The 17,232-nt window shown below is 43.3% G+C and overlaps 3 protein-coding genes across 3 annotated transcripts; 1 reads left to right on the forward strand and 2 right to left on the reverse strand.

The window, feature by feature from the left end:
- Window positions 1-31: 31 nt before the first annotated feature.
- Window positions 32-8,270, reverse strand: LOC125306014 (succinate dehydrogenase [ubiquinone] flavoprotein subunit, mitochondrial-like). Its single transcript, XM_048261147.1, has 15 exons — window positions 8,137-8,270; window positions 7,584-7,664; window positions 7,332-7,493; window positions 7,073-7,216; window positions 6,803-6,967; window positions 6,404-6,552; window positions 4,615-4,739; window positions 4,308-4,476; window positions 3,767-3,962; window positions 3,068-3,239; window positions 2,672-2,790; window positions 2,466-2,577; window positions 2,154-2,284; window positions 1,448-1,561; window positions 32-964 (listed from the first exon to the last, which is right to left on the reverse strand). The coding sequence occupies exons 1-15, from the start codon at window positions 8,194-8,196 to the stop codon at window positions 878-880; spliced, it is 1,986 nt and encodes a 661-aa protein (XP_048117104.1). The 5' UTR covers window positions 8,197-8,270; the 3' UTR covers window positions 32-877.
- A 217-nt stretch (window positions 8,271-8,487) lies between these two features.
- ccdc127a (coiled-coil domain containing 127a) lies at window positions 8,488-10,800 on the forward strand. Its single transcript, XM_048261148.1, has 3 exons — window positions 8,488-8,598; window positions 9,095-9,224; window positions 9,513-10,800. Exons 2-3 carry the CDS (start codon window positions 9,104-9,106, stop codon window positions 10,217-10,219), a joined length of 828 nt encoding a protein of 275 aa, XP_048117105.1. The 5' UTR covers window positions 8,488-8,598; window positions 9,095-9,103; the 3' UTR covers window positions 10,220-10,800.
- A 205-nt stretch (window positions 10,801-11,005) lies between these two features.
- zmp:0000000930 (telethonin) lies at window positions 11,006-12,565 on the reverse strand. The gene is made up of 2 exons (XM_048261149.1): window positions 12,330-12,565; window positions 11,006-12,067 (listed from the first exon to the last, which is right to left on the reverse strand). The coding sequence occupies exons 1-2, from the start codon at window positions 12,464-12,466 to the stop codon at window positions 11,698-11,700; spliced, it is 507 nt and encodes a 168-aa protein (XP_048117106.1). The 5' UTR covers window positions 12,467-12,565; the 3' UTR covers window positions 11,006-11,697.
- Window positions 12,566-17,232: the final 4,667 nt, after the last annotated feature.

The raw sequence follows: 17,232 nt of genomic DNA on the forward strand, positions 1-17,232 counted from the left end.
CAAACTCAAAACAAAAACAGCAGAGACTTCCTTCAGATGTTGTCATGTTTTATATAAAAAAAAACATAATATAAATTAAATACATGTTGAAGACAATAAACAACAAAATTCAAAACAAAATTGAACTACTACAGCTGATGTGATGAGGCACTGTTGAGGTCCCTCCTCAAATAAATCTTGTCCCTTCTTAATTAGTGCTAAACACTAAGAAGTGGGCAGCACAGACAAATGGATTACTACGGTGTACAACAGAATCGTTTTGTACTCTACCATATACAAAGACCTGCGAAAGGGATAACTATGCACACACCACTGCATTTCATCTGACACTGGAGCCATGTTTGAGGGAAGATAAGACTACACTCTGAGGAACTCTGACTATGATGTCTCTGATGTGAAAGAAGTGAATTCTATAATAATCGATACATCTCTGTGTATATGCCTAGCTTTACATTAGAAGCAGTGGTGCTTTTAAAAGCAGTTGTGCGGAACAGCTTCTTACAGCAAAAGTCAACCTTACATATTGCCTTTTGAACTTAACTGTGTTCTCAGTGTCTTGTGAAGCATAGCTGTGCAATTCTCTATGAGTCCAAGTAACTTCCTCTCACAAAACTCAATCTCGCCAGTCTCACACAGTCAGTTGGCATTGGCCAAATACCCAAACCGTTTTCTTTTTCACTAACATAACACCTTAAGAAGAAACATGCATCATCTCCCACTAGGAGGATTCATATATTTTACAGATCAGCATGTGAGAATGACAATATCAAATGTACAGCTCTCCCACACATTTTAAGCACACTTAATAGAAAGTGACGGCATAAGGATAAGTCTAAACACACACATGTGCAGAGAATAATGTTTGGCAGGCTTGTCTTTAGTAAGAGCGGATGGCAGGGGGAATGGACGAGCAGTCCTCCTCATTCAGTGAGGCATCAATCACAGGTCGGTACTCCAGGGTCACCTGAGGAACCAAGAGGAGATGAGTCCATCAACCAGTGTTCACATCACTTTATTAACTTGATTAAAGGGATATTCCACCATTTGGGGAAATACATTTTTTCACCTCCCTTCGAGAGTTCGAGTTTTACCTTTTTCTCAGTTCATCCAGCCGTTCTCTTAGTTCGATAGTAAGATTTTAACTCCAGCTCATTTATTCAATTAGACCGGCTTATAAGAGATGCTAACGGTCATCTGATTCAATGAGCTGGATGAAAGTGGGAAAACGGCTGGATGAACAAAAGTTTAACTCAATTGTTTAACTCAAGGAAAAACGAAAACGTTTTTCCCCAAATGGTGGAATATCCCTTTAAGCCAACAACTCACATTTCCTATAGATTCAGTGTTACATCAAGCTTGTTTGCTCACTTAGCTAATCATGGGGCAATTTCACATGAGAAAGTTCTCACACTTCTCATAATGACATGACTGAAAGAAGTGTTGCTACCTTGCCAGTTTCTTTGTCCACATAAGAGAGAGTGTGTTTTCTCCAGTGCTGGTCATAAGGAGTCTTCTCCTGTCCGTGGAGGGGCTTGGAGTAGTCATACTCATCAACACGGTCCTGAAGAACACAAAGCATCCTCTTCTAAAACCACAGTTCACTTCCCAAAGTGAAGACTATTGCACACTAAATGTGATTTTCTAAACAAAGGTCAGGAGGAGCCTATACAGTTGATTGACAGCAATTAACTCAGCTCTCCTACGCCTCCGGAGATTTAAACATGCGTTGTATACGTCCATAGGTCATGCACCCCGGCATTGCAAATCATCCCACCTCCTCCCTTTATTTCCCCATTTCACTAGTAGCTTATACCTCTACTAGTCGCTCGCTACCAATCTCGCTACATGCATTCTAGGACTAAGGCCAGCTACCAAGCCAAACACACTTTGGCAAGCATAATGATGGGCGAACTAGTGAATACACTGTTTTCACAATGAAGCAGGCAAAGGTAACTAAAAATAGTAGTCCAAGATAGTGCTTTCTTACACTTGAAAACCTCAGAACATGTTTCATACGAATAACACACTACAACCATCCTAGCGTTTGTGAGAACATTCGGACATTTATTTTTGGACATAACAGTTCTAAGAACACAGTTCTAATAACTCCTTACTGGAGAGGCTACCCTATGGGGACCTGGGGCTGGTCTTACCTGGTAGTCCTCCCTGGCGTGGGCTCCCCGGCTCTCCTTGCGGGCCTCAGCGGACTGAATAGTCTGCACAGCGTTCAACATCAGGTTCTGCAGCTCCAGCGACTCCACCAGGTCAGTGTTCCACACAATGCCTGACAGGTGAATGGAACCCAGTGAGTTGACAGGAACAGTAACATGTATATGTTCTCATTTTATTATTCAACACATTCTGTACACTGTTGTTTATACATATTTTTCATACTTCTTTGAAAGTCTAAACATATCTGAACATATATCTGAACAGAATGACTGCTGTATATTCCTTAGCCAAACCTCTGTCAAAAGTCTTCAGGTCCTTCATTGTCTGATAAATGTCGTCCATCTTGCCACATCCCTCTTTGAGAACGTCTCCCGTGCGGAACACTGCGGCGTGGGTCTGCATAGTCTGTTACCGGGAAGAAATGGAGTTTATAAAATCTCGAAAAACAACACTTTCACAGCAACGTGGGCTTTCATGCATTCAGTCCCTCTGTGCCAACCTTTTGCATGTTCAGTCTAATCTCAGATGTCCGGGTGTTTCCATCAGCATGTCTGATTTTATCCAGATTAGCCACAGATTCTTCTCCAGAACTGGCCTTCAGGGGTGGGAGTTTCTCTCCTGCAGGGATGGCAGTCAAGTAAAATGTTTGCTCATGTCTGAAAATCATGCTCGATGGCGTTTTAAGCCCCCACCGTCGACTTCAAGGCAGCGCTGCAACCGTCGACTTCAAGGCACATAACCCTAACCCTAACCCTTGCCTAACCCTAGTGCTTTCCATGCAGCGCTGCCTGGAAGACAGCTTAAAACACAGAAAACCATATCCACAGGTAATAAAATTAAATTGTTTTTGCCATTTTGCAATAAACGTTGCTGACATATTTAATGTTTATCTCACCTGGGGTGCAGGTCTCAGCTATGGTAAGGGCGCAGGCGCGTCCGAACACCACCAGATCCAGCAGGGAGTTGGCGCCCAGCCGGTTGGCACCATGGACGGAGGCGCAGGCCGCCTCTCCGCAGGCGTACAGCCCTGGCACCACTTTGTCCTCTCCGTCTGTGTGAGTGATCACCTGAGAGAGGAATACAATTACAGGTGAGCTCCAAAAAGAGGGCGAAGTATTTCACAGAGACCAGGAGAGGTGGTGTTAGAAATGTCTATTTTTTTGCAAATGTTTATCGGTATCAGTATATCTTCTGTGACCTGACACACGGACCTAAAAACACATGAGTGAAATCACTGATGAACTACCAAGGAGTATATTATATTAATATTCTGGGAGGCCAAAGTGGTGTTGCAAAATGTTTATTTTTAAAAATGGTTATTTAAAGGTTCTCTGAGCAGTATTTGTAATTCAGTTTAAAAATGGGAGATTAAAGTTTTTAAAAAAGTTTTGTTTCAGTTTAAAAAGAGGGGCATTCAGGATGTAATGGTGCGTTCAAATTCAACACATAGCTATGGTGGCCCTGAAGTGTGTTTTCGGTCTTGTTGTTGTGTTTTTTGATTTGCCATTGTGTTTTCTGTTATGCTGTTGTGTTTGGCATTTCAGGGCCACCGTACATAGCCCCTTTCAAAAAGAAAAGAAGGAAGAGAGGCTACCTGTCCTTTGTAGTTGGTGGGGATTCCACCCATGTTGTAGTGGACCGTGGGAAGGACAGGGATGGGCTCTTTGGTGACATCCACGCCGGCAAAGATCATGGCGGTCTCGGAGATACCGGGCAGACGGGTGGCTAGCTGCTGAGGGGGCAGATGATGCAGCTGCAGGTAGACATGGTCCTTCTCTGGGCCAACGCCCCTGCACAACACACACACAGCACAGCATGTTTAAAGAGTTTGTTTAAAACAACACAACACATGTAGACTGAGTGAAATTTAGTGAATATAATTTAGCAGCCTAGTTGGAATAGAGAAGTTCCATTACTTTATCATAATGGAGGAGTGAGTGTGAACGCAATTACGATAATTACCCAAGTTTAGTTTTACCTGGGACATAAACAGAATTCATGTGTGAAGGCAATATCTAACAACTGAGTAGACCGAAATGAGGGTACACAAGCTTACAATCACTTTTTAAAATCTCCTTTAGACTGCAAATAAATAAATGCCACATTATTAGTTCTAGTGAACAACAGGATTGTACCTTCCCTCGCGGATCTCGATGGTCATGGAGCGGGACACCACATCTCTGGAGGCCAGGTCCTTGGCATTGGGCGCGTATCTCTCCATGAAGCGCTCGCCTTCACTGTTGATGAGGATTCCTCCCTCTCCACGGCAACCCTCAGTGATAAGGCAACCGGCTCCATAAATACCTGCCAGGTAAAGGACATTCATGCTCCATGAATCAACGTTGCACAGGCCTGTTAATTCTTTTTCGTGCAAGGGAGGGTTATCACTGTGATGATGACTGCTCAGCGCTGAGTACAATTGCGGGTCACACTGGTCCTTACCTGTGGGGTGGAACTGGACAAACTCCATGTCCTGGCAAGGTAGACCAGCGCGTGTTACCATGGCGTTACCATCTCCAGTACTGGTGTGAGCTGAAGTGCAGCTGAAGTATGCTCGGCCATAACCACTGTGAAGGATACAAAAGCATTGATTAAGCTCCCTATTAAATAGAATTGTGTGTGAATACCACCCCTAGTGGTGCTGTTATTAAAGGAACAAGCCAACCTTTTAGAAATCTAACTTATTTGCTGTTTACCCCTTAGATAAGAGAATCCATCATACAAGGGCAGGAAAGATTGCTGCAGACCTCTCCCACCCCGGACAGTCTTTTTGAGACACTCCCCTCTGGCAGGAGGCTGCGGTCCATCATGACCAGGACCTCACGCTACAAAAACAGTTCTGTCCCCTCTGCAATTGGTCTCCTCAACTTTGTCATGTTTTTATGTAAGTATAAGTATATATACTCTTTTGATCCCATGAGGGAAATTTGGTCTCTGCATTTATCCAAATCCGTGAATTACTGAAACACACTCAGCACACAGTGAGGTGAAGCACACACTAATCCCGGCGCAGTGAGCTGCCTGCAACAACAGCGGCGCTCGGGGAGCAGTGAGGGGTCAGCCGTGCCTACTGATCGGGGTTCGAACCAGCAACCCTCCGGTAACAAGTCCGAAGCGCTAACCAGTAGGCCACGGCTGCCTCTGGCTTATATTATATTATATTATATTATACAACAATTGGGTTCTATGGAACTATTTATTTGTTTCTGATTGGCCGAGAGATGTTCCATGAGGTGGAATATGAGGTGGTAAATCACTCCGCGATACAAAGCGAAGATTTGACACAATGTTCCCAGCTCTCCACTATTTCAAGCAATGGGTTACTCCTTAGCAAACCATAACGAAACAGTGCTTCACCACATCTGTGGATTAAACCACACAGTCAACTCAATGTAAGTAAGATACAACATTTCTTTCAAGAAGACATGTAAACCACCAAGACCCGTAACGAGGGATCTGGAATGTTGGTTACTTAGCAACCAAGATGCTGTCTATTGAAAAGAACTATTTTTGATGCGTAAGAACGATGTCGAAATTAAAATTTTTAAACAATAATGGGGTGTTTTCAGATTTGTGGTAGAATTGTTGTATAAAAGCAATATAGCACTTTTCGTGATCGTGGGATGGGTCATGGATATTCCCACGGGTTGTTGTTGCCTGCGCCACTCGTTAGCTACTGCCTAACAACACCCGGGGAATATCCATGACCAACCCCACTCTCACTCGTGCTATATTGCTTAATTATATTATATTATATTATATTATATTATATTATATGTTATATTTGTATTTAAATATTTCTTTTTTTAAATATTTCTTGCACCATTTCACCAAGTCAAATTCCTTGTTTCTTTCTTTTTCATGTGGAAAAAAAAAAAATGGCAATAAAGTTATTCTGATTCTGATCTTCTCTTCTGCATCATCATCTTATCTTCTCTGTGCATGCAATAACCAAATCTGACACAATTAGCCTATAGCATAGCACCTTAGCATAATTCACTGGAAGTGGGTTGCACCAGTTAGTCTATACTAAAATGGAGGTACAGGCTGACTGGTGTGGCTAACTTCAAGTGAATTATGCTAAACTAGGTTAATGGTGTATTGCACGCATAGACAAAGTTGGCGAGTTTCTTTAACATGTCAGATACCAGGGAATTGTGACCATTCATTCCAAGGCTTTCTAATGTTCCTGGATAACTCTGCTGTAACAGATTAGATGACTGGAGCATACCCCGTGGCGATTACGGTGTTCTTGGACCTGAAGCGGTGGATGGAGCCGTCCTCCATGCACAGAGCGATCACCCCTCGGCACTCTCCATCCTCCATCAGCAGGTCCAGGGCAAAGTACTCCACAAAGTAGCTTGTATCGTACCGCAGAGACTGGAGGAGAAATGCAGTTTGGTGTACAGTAGAAAGCAAATATATGGTGTCCTGAAAACAGCGGTTATCAAAGAAAGCTTCCCTAATGGAATATTAACTTGATACGCAGAGAAAACTAGACATAAGAAGAAAAGATCATGTGACGAGAGAGTGAACATATAATGTCCAAATGTATCAATTGCCAGATCAACTAAGTGAATAACAGACTTTGTGTGGGTTTGTGGTGGTGTTTTCTGTCGTGGCCTCTTACCCGTCCATAGAGTGTGTGTAGGAGCGAGTGTCCTGTTCTATCTGCCACACAGCAGCACCTGTGGGCCTGCCCGCCCTTGCCATACTTATAGCTCTGTCCTCCGAAAGCCCTCTGGTAGATCTTCCCATCTTCCGTGCGACTGAACGGCATCCCAAAGTTTTCCAGCTAAAGGGGAGACAACACTGTTGTCAAGGCAACCATCTCTTTTATCTTCTTCCTCATAAAGAGTGTGTTAATCATAGATATTTCAGGGAAATCCACGCATCTCACCTCCACAACAGCAGCAGGGGCTTGCTCAGTCATGTAATGGATAGCATCCTGGTCTCCGAGCCAATCGGATCCCTTCACTGTGTCATAGAAGTGCCATCTCCAGTCATCATTCTCCATGTTTCCAAGAGCTGCGTTGATCCCACCCTAGATGAATGAGAGATGTATGGCCATATTTATTGCCATATTTATTAATTCTGGTTCTGGGGTTTAACACTGAGGTTGCTCACGGCCTGTAGTAAACAAATGGACTGTAGGCTACCTGTGCAGCCACTGTGTGGGACCTGGTCGGGAAGAGTTTGGTAACACAGGCCGTGTTGAAGCCAGCTTCAGATAGGCCAAAAGCAGCACGGAGACCTGCACCTCCGGCCCCCACCACCACTGCATCAAAGTCATGATCCACCACTGGGTACTGGGTGGATATCTGTGCAACACAAAAGGATGATTAGATTTTCTTCGTTGGCCTAAAACATTCTGTGAACTGCAACTACACCACGAATTAAATACAACTTACATCGTCTGACACTTTGACGTCGTTTTTTCCATAGATGGAAAAATGGAAGTTCCTTGAAGTGCCATGCGCTGCTGCCGTGCACTGGTTAAAAAACAGGACAAATAACAACAGAAAATTATATTCGTTCGCTACAAAAATGGCAAAAGGAAACAAACATCTTCAAAAAAGGACACGTTTCACCTTGAGGTCTACTTTACAGGCGACAATAATGTGAATCAATGTAACCAATGTACAATCAATGTAACATAAGAAACTAATTGAAGGAAACTAAATGACTGATCACGTAAAAAAATCAAGAAACAGTATTGGTTTTTCAGTCATATATGAAAAGCAACCATATATTACTATATTCCACCATTTAACACACAAAATGACACTGGACAACAGCTTGCCCATGATGTTACACAAGGTGAAATTTCAGATGTTACGAAACGTCGAGGAAGGGGTTAATTTTCTGCCCGTCAAGAAACTGGCATTTCAAAAGGCTTAATCAGTCAGCCTGGAGACAACATAAAATGATCCTACAGTAGTCTCAACTTTTTTATATACTTACGGGTTTTGATGACAAAACTCGTTTTGAAAGTATTCTTGATGCTACACAGACCGATGCCATGATGATAGTTGTAGTCCTACGTCTCTAACACAGGCGGCGGTGGTGGGATGGATAGTTGTGGAAGGCGACACCGCCTACTGGAACAAACCACTTACGGAGTCAGCGAGAGTGGGTGGAAAGATTTTAAACCATTGTTTTCTTTGAATAACATACGGAAAATTATGCGTTTAACACAAATTATCCTAAATGTTAAACGAAAAGAATATATTTATTTAAGTGAGATTAATAAGCACAGCTCTGCAATTTTCTGATATTGTTTCACTTTACTACACGAAAGTCCCTGTTATGGGAGATAATGGTGTGTGTTCGTTGTCTAATACAATTGCGTAAAGAGTTGTGTAAATGCTGTATCAGGAAGAACTAATGCATAACTGTCCGGGCTAGGGTATCTTGGCTTTCAAGGTGAGCGCAGCTGCTATGTAGAATCCCAGTTGTTCGAGCAATTACGTATAACAGATGTGATATTTCCTACTTCAGTAAAGGGAAAACAACCCCTTTGGTACACACGGTATCTTGTCCACAGTAGTAGATACAGCCAAGTAGCAGCAGCAGCAGCAGGCTAGTAATGTGAAGTGCTAGTCCATCTGCAGCAGATGTGTTTACATTTGCAGAACTGCCTGTGTTGTTCATCAAAATGTTATGAATGTTACATTTCTATTTCGAACTCGCATGTTACATTTGTCTGTTGACACAAGGAAGCATTGCTGTTCTAGCCAGGCCCTAACGTGATCTAATTATAGCCACTCTCATGCTCTGAAAATGTAACTGTAACTGAGTGACTTTGAAGTTAAACAAGTCTTTTTGGCCTTTTGAAGGTCATCAAGAATTAGGTCAAAGAATCACCTGTCATTAACTAGAGAGTGAGTTGTAAACTCATATGTACCACATGTACCACAAGGGCGCCTTCATGAACAACCTGAATGATCCTCCACGGTGGAACATAGCGCCTGAGCCGCAGGGAGGTGCCGCCGACGGGGGCAAATGGAACTACGCACTCCTTGTGCCAATGCTGGGCCTAGCTGCCTTTCGTAAGTGTGTTGTGCTGTGCATGCATAAATTGATCCTTTATGACCAGAGTATGTTGGGCCTCTCAATTTCTTGAATCTTTGCCTCTTTGGAGTGTATGTTTCTAATGAAAGCAGTAGATTTGAAGATATCCTCTATATCTCAAAACACCAGATTGTTCTTAAATGATTACATACAGTCTTATTATTATTTGTTATTTCATATATGTGCTACATACTTACATGCATGTATAAATAAAAAATATTTTAAAAAATCATGATATGTCACAACTCTTTCTGATGTGTAATAAGGCTGGATCTGGACAAGGGAGTCCCAGAAGCAAATATATGACGTGAAGACGCAACATGACCAGGCCGTGGCTTCTGTGACCCACGACCTGGAGCTGAAGTACCGTGATTCCCTGCGGGAGAGCCAGCGTTCGGCCGCTCAGCTGGAGCTGGCCCTGGAGAAAGAGCGAAACCGCGTGCAGGGCTACCGCCAGGCCCTGACCTCTCAGAGTCAGCAGCTCCTGCAGGAGCGGAAGCAGCTGGAGGCCCAGCGGGAGGAGCTGGAGCAGGAGAAGACGCGCCATCGGGAGTCCGGCGCGGCCGCCGAGCTGCTTCGCCAGGCGCTGGCCAGCGAGGAGGAGCGCTGCCGACGGGCGCAGGCGGCACTGGCCGACGTGGAGGAGCGTCTAGTGGAGAGGCAGGGGGCCTTCTGCAGCCTGCTGCTGCCGCGCGAGCAGCGCTTCGAGATGGAGAAGGACCTGCTGCTGCGCGCAGCCCGGCAGCCCGAGCTCCGCGAGCTGGACGGCCTGAAGGACGACCTCAGGGACATCTTCAAGAATGACCGGCACTGTGCGGACAAGCTCAAGCTCAACCGGAACGTGGACAAGCGCAAGAACGGCAGTCTCATGTGGCTCTACCTCAGGTACTGGCAGCTGCAGGTCACACTACAGAAACACCAGAGAGCGGAGGGTGCGCTGAGGGGAGGTCCTGACACCCCCCAACCCAAGTGACCTTTAACCTTTGCCATGAAAGGAAAGCCATAACCCTGTTTGTGAGTTCCGAGGAACCGCCATCCTACAGGTGAATAATCACTACCCTAATCCACCACACATGAGTTGGCTTCCATAGTCCTCCAGGGAAATGGAAGTGGACACACTCCCAGGTTAGTGAGGATGTTTTACTGCTGGATGGGGAGAGTAGCATTGCACTAAAATAGCATGGGCCAGAGGAATTGATATGAGCGATCCCATTGAGATTCTAGGCTGTCCCTGTAACACAATCACTCCTATGGTCTGCAACAGTACTTGGTAGTTGTTTTTTTATTTCCTCTGTACACTAAAGCTGGAGAAAGGATTGTTTACCTTTAAGGTTGTAGGATCCTTTGTGTTTTCTCTCCTCAGGAGTTGATTGCTGCCAATATGATGGTTTACTCAGCTAGGGTATGGTTGCAGTGTGTGTTATGTTGCACCCGTTCCTCTTTGAGGGTTCATTTATGACACTATGAACACAATGTTTTTCCTTTTTGTCATTATCATCGTTGATGGAATAAACTCTGCAGTGTCCAAAAGAAATGGCACTGTTTGAATCAAAAGTGTAAGTCTATGAATTACTTCAATTCATGTTGAACCGTCTAAAAGATGCCATACCAAATTACATAATGAATCAATAACTTGAACTGTGAAAGCTTTCATAATTCAGAGGCTTAGTGATCCCACAGACCAAAAAACACCAAAAACTCAAGGGTCACTCACTCCAATATCATAAAAATATGAGGTATGTTAAATACTCAGCCCATGGATAATTAACAGCTTTATTTCATTCATAGTAAAAAACACATTTTTTATCATGAACGTTTAGTTCTTCTCCACAGTGCTTTCCGTATTTCTACACTCCTCCACACGATGGCAGTATAACGTTGAGTCTCTTGCACTCAGAATGTCACAAAAGTCCTTATGTCTCTGATCTCCCCGGCAATCTGCAGCAAACCTTTCTCACTTCACATACTCTTTCATAATACTTAGTTTATTCCACAAGGCTATTTCCGACCTGTCATGATTATTTAATATATTTTCAGACAATAGTCTAACGGTTAACAGTTCAAACTTAAATAGTCAAATAACATCACCTTCAGGGATAGACTATTAGCTATTAATTTTGTATTTACTCTAAATGTTGATTTTGATAGCTTATATTAGGTGTGTCATATTTACCATGTACGCTCCTAAAGGTATCAGATGTTATGAAAAAAGTTAATTGCAATAGGCTAACTAACGTGCCACATATATTTCACCACAGACCAAAGTCACTGATCAGCTGGGCACAACAAACTCACAATCACAGGTTGTCATCAGGTGGTTTCGAACAATTAGGAAGTCACACAAAGTCCAGTCTGGTTCTTGTAATGCCCCACTGGCCATTCTGCGTTCCACTGCAGCCATATGGTGGTCTCCTTGCCTTGGGCTTTGGCACACAGATTTGGCACAGGGCATTACGCGCGGGACGCTCTGAAGTCTAGGCGGCTCGGTTGAATGATTGGCGGCATGTCCTTGGCGATCTCATTATAATGTTTCTTCTCCGCGCAAACGTCTATCAGTGACGCTTTATCAAACTCCACCGTGGAGCGATCCTCTGCCGGGATGGGCGTCTGGTTCAAGTCATTCTGTTGTGCCATATTCTTGGGCACAAAAAGTGGTAGAGGCAGAATGTTTCTTGCATAAGGCAACTCATATCTACGCATTTTGCCTCCATATCTTCCCATGTGGAGCGTTTGGTCAATGTGTCTGCGCACAACGAAATGAACCAACTGCCTCTGCTCATACGTTTCCCTCCGCAGAGAATTGTTTTCAGATAGAGTCACACTGTGAGGGAAAGATAAATAAAACTTCAATGACCATGATAATTATTCTCAACATAAGGAAGACCTGCTTATGAAGCAGCATACCAAAGTTCTGTACAATAAATGTGCCATTGCTACATCAAACCTCTCTGGAATTAAACTCAAAAACATTTTCTTTATTTTATTTAATTTCTTAATGCACTAAATCTTGACAAAGTGCTGTAGAGGTTTCCTATACAAGCATCAGTAAAAAGGCATTCAAATGTGCCTTTTCAACTACATACTTCTTCTCTGGTCTTGTTTCCATTACCACGTCCAACCAGGTAGCTTCATAGCCCTCCCTCCTCTGTTCATTCCTTTCCTTCACATCACTGTAAGAGTTCACCAGGTAGGTGGAGGGATTTCGGCTTAAGCAGTGCATCTTTGTCCTTTTGAGACAGACCTCGTATCCACTTGATCGGAATTGATGCCTTATTTTGGAGTGACCTTTGTCTCTGTGGACATGACAGTGCACCGCAAAGGGCTCCCTGCCCCTTAAATAATGCTGCATCTATTTTTACCCCACTACGCCATGCCACATGCCTTCAGATTGGTTTACTACTACATATTAATCGAGGCAGTGACTAATCCCGGGTCAATCTCATGGATACACACCACAGCTCTCCCAAGGGGCCAAGAGTGACACATTCATCTAATTTTTCTCCCACCTGACCCATGAGCTCCTGTTGCTAGCTATAGGAAGTGTTGGAGAGGAAAATACTGAATTGAAACTTAATTGTATTGTTTCCAGGCAATTATTTATTCCTCTTATCACAAGATGAAATATTGTGTTTGATGAGTGTGCAAATTCTCCTTAGTTACCTAAGACAAGTATTCTGGCATCAGTATTGTTTTGAAAAGGGAGAAATGCATGACAGGTGTCAGTGAGTTGCCATCCGGCCTTCTGTAGGGATTTTGGTAAGAGCCGCTAGCAAATGTATAGACTACAATTTCACAACTGAAACGTCATCTCATTAAATTGCATAGCGCTGTTTCATTGTGTGCAAAAGCCTTCAAGCTGCCTGCAAAGACTATAACAATCATCATTATTTTGAAAAGACCATAATAAACATGAGAGATGAAATTCAGTAACTGAAAGCTGGGAATGATCATTTGTCTGCGTTTGTTGAATGTGTCAGACCACTCCGAGGTTAAAAATACACTAAGGTGAGAATATCTCAGACGCTGGTCATAATCGGGGGTCTTGCTCTGAGACAGAGCTGTCAGCGCTTTTGCAGGACAGACAAGGTGCTGAGGGATGACACTGTGCTGATGTGCCCATGAGGTCCTGACATCATCTAGGTACCCCACAGCCACCAGTGCAGCAGAGTGAGACGTGTTGGGCATAGCTGTGCCAAGAATTCACAGTGGCCCTGGAGTCTGGATAAAGGATAGTCATGTCTTCACATTCGAAAGCAGGCAAGGTGTCCTCTACAGAATGAATAGTTTCATGTAAAGGATTCTGGTCGTGCGGCATGAGTCATCAATCACCCTGTTATCTTCGTTTTGTTTGTACAGGGAGATTTAGTGTATTGTTGTATTGTTGGTAATGGCCTTGAGTAACTGCAGAATTATCTCTACTCAAATATCTAAATGTTTGCCTTTAACCTTGAGTTGAGAAAAGGTTTTAGCTTTTATATAAAAACAAACACACTGAGGAAGGAAGAGTAGAAGCAGGAATATGAGTTGAAATAATTCTCAGTATCAATTCTCAATTTTCAATTCTCAGTAGGTTTCTCAGTATCAACAAGGAGCTCAGTTACTTAATGACTTTTGCTCGTTAACAAAAGTAGATAACAAACAATCAAATCAATGGATGATGTTTCAATTACTTAATACAGAATATCATCTGTGCCTTTGGGAGTTTTTGAGGTTGAGGGGGAGAAAAATCCTCCGCAGCCGCTGTGATGGGGGGGAATGTGATGAGGCTGACAGGGGATTCCTCCGCAAAATTCCACACAAGGTACAGCTTCAGGTTTCGGAGGTCGCAGCCAACAGCACATCACCTCAGGAACAGATACCTTGCTGCCTGCCAGTAGCGTCGCCAGAGACCATCTCCTCCCCGTAACGGGACACTGCCACAACGATATCTGTCGTCGTAAGAGTGTGTGTCTGTGTGTGAGTGTTGGTGTTTGTGTGCGTGTGTGTGTTTGCATGTGTGTGTGTCTGGGTGTGTGTGTACGAGTGTTCCTTGATGGATAGAGCGGTGAGAACACCCCACCCCACCGAAACAGATCCTGCTATTGCTTTGGCTGGAACCCTCTGGAAAAAAAAGACATTTCTCTGTCAACAGTACTGTACTGACAAAAAAGCTGAAGTGACTTCTATACACCATTTATATATAATTTCATCAGGATGTACAATGTTTGGTCATTGGACATTTACCACATTCAGCATATCAATGCAAACCGCTCACTGTTATTCGTCAGGCAACTCAGAATACAGGAAAGTATCTCAAATTCACGAATGTGATAGTTGTCAGTTAGTTTATTAGTTGTCCCCTTAGGGAAATTCTTTTTCACATTTTCCATACCACTTTTCATCCTTCATGGTCACAAGCACAAGTGATAGTGATAGTTGAACCACTATTACCTGCCATTTAAGGGAAGAGCTGGGAATTTGTAATCGTATTGAAGTGGCCTGTCTATCCCAGGGGAGGGTGCTTAAGGAATTGTGGAGTCAGAAGCTACTATCATTCTAAAGTGACATCAGAGGTGGAGCATGTTACAGGCAATTCCAGCCCATGACATCAGAACAGACTGTCCTCATTTTTCAGCGATGAACATCCCCTAATTCCAGGAAGTTTTTTTTTCTCTGGGTGAAAGTTCACTTAAAGAAGATGAAGACATCACAAATAACTAGCCTATGAGATTCATGTAGACCTTAATTTGATCAACAGATGGGTTATTTTTAGTGTATTATAAAACAAGTCACCCTTACTCAATATGGTGTGAATACTCTCTAATCCAAACAAGATACAATATACTTGGGCTTATGATATGAAGCACAAGACTATTGGCTGGCATAAACCCTTGTGTCATAAACACAAGCTGTGTAATAAGAGAAGTCTCTGCTGACACTAATGAATTATATCCTGACTTAAGTCCAAACAGACTTTTCCAATTTTCCCCTGCTTGGATACGGCTATTTATAGTATAAGTGAGTTGGAAAAACAAATTCATTTACCCTAGGCGAGCAGCCTAGCACGGAAGACTCTGACACAGGCAGACGTTTTCGCCATCATAGGGTACATCTGTCTTGAGGGTTATGTATGTCAGCAGGACTTTACTTGAGGCCAGGTGTGTGCATCACATCACACACTGACAGTCCCTTTTAATGGCGCCTCATACTTTTAAGCCTGCTATCAGTGACATGTGCATGTGCACACGCATTAAAGTGTGTACATGATTCCAGGGTGTGCGTGTGAAACAGGCCCATTGGTGAGACAGGACAAACCTCACTGCATATTGGCGTTCTGATGTTTGCAGGTGAATGTTTTATCTTGTATGGTAGAGGTATGTAGTCTGGTATGTAGCAAAGACTGCTTCAAGACAACAGACTCTGAAAGCTCATAGACATACATGACAACAGTTTAACCCATTCCAGGGTTCTTGATCCACAAGCCCGTGCACAAGAAAATGACTCGGCTGATTACAACTGCCACTGAGCTCCTGTGACAGCTCTCAATCAGTGATACAATAGTTGTATCTACAGCACTGGAACAAATTAAGAGACCACTGCAAATGTTTCTGAAAATCAGCATCTCTACATGTATGACAGCCATTTCATTCCAGTGTCTGTTGAATTCCAACATAAGCACACCTCATTCTCCTTAATGAGGTACTGATTAGGTGATTACCTGAACCATGGACGGATTATGAACTTTCGGGCCCCTGGGCCCAGATGTATTAAGGGCCCCCCACTAATTGTCACATATGTATAAATGAATTTGTTTGATGTGATTTCCTGTATTCTGGTGAATTTTGGGGATGGCCAATACTAAATTCAATCAGATTCATAGCCTACATCCTGATTTGTTGATATTGAGGCAATGATTCCATGCAAAGGCTTGGGCTTCAGGGCCCCTGACCTCTTGGGCCCCTGGGCCTGGGCCCGGTAGGCCCTTACAGTAATCCATCCCTGACCTGAACCAAATCTTATTTAACAAGGAAAAGTATAAAAACCACTGCTGTGGTCATCACTATCCTCTTGCAATAGGACCAGCTGGATGGCAAGACAGTGCTATAGTACCTCAAAAGTAATTGGAATCAAAAATAACTATTGACCATGCCAAAAGAGTTGAAAAGAAAACTTTTTGTGAGGAAAAGAAGGGTTCAATTCTGGCTTTACTGACAGAAGGATATAGTGAGCGTCAGGTTGCTTCCATCCTTAACATTTCTAAGAGGGTGGTTCATAAGAAGAAGGTCAAGCAGCAGACATTGGGGGCAACAAAGCTACAGACCGACAGAGGGCAAAAACGACTCTCCGCTGACCTGGATGACCGTCAACTCATTTGAGTTGACATGTCACTCAACAATTGTATGATCACATCAAGTGACCTACAAAAAGAATGGAGAATGTCCGCTACGCCAATAGATCCCAATAAATAATTAATTTAATGTGAACTAATGAACTTTCTTCATTCAGTATTGCCATTTTTGTCCAGCACCCAACTTTAAAATGTGGATGTGCGTGCTTTATAGTTATCTCTACAAAAAGAATGGAACAGGGCAGCTGGGCTTAAGTGCACGGCGAGAACGGTTCCAAACAGGCTCCTAGGGGCAGGGCTCAAGTCATGTAAAGCTAGAAAAAAGCCCTTCATCAATGAGAAACACAGAAGAGCCAGGCTGAGGTTTGCAAAATACCATAAGGATTTGACCATATAGGACTGGAGTAAGGTCATATCCTCTAAAGAGTCCAATGTTCAACTTTGCTTCACCTGGTCGTCTAATGGTTAGACGGAGACATGGAGAGGCCTACAAGTCTTGTGCCCACTTTGGTGGTGATCTGGGGGTGCTTCAGCAAGACTGGAATCGGGCAGATTCGTCTTTGCGAAGGACTCATGAATCAAACCACATACAAGGTGATCCTGGAAGGAAACTTGCTTTTCTGCTCTGACAATGTTTTTGTTTTTGTCCAGCAGAACAA

The sequence above is a fragment of the Alosa alosa genome, chromosome 13 (genome assembly GCF_017589495.1).
Source record: "Alosa alosa isolate M-15738 ecotype Scorff River chromosome 13, AALO_Geno_1.1, whole genome shotgun sequence".
NCBI classification, from domain to species: domain Eukaryota; kingdom Metazoa; phylum Chordata; class Actinopteri; order Clupeiformes; family Clupeidae; genus Alosa; species Alosa alosa.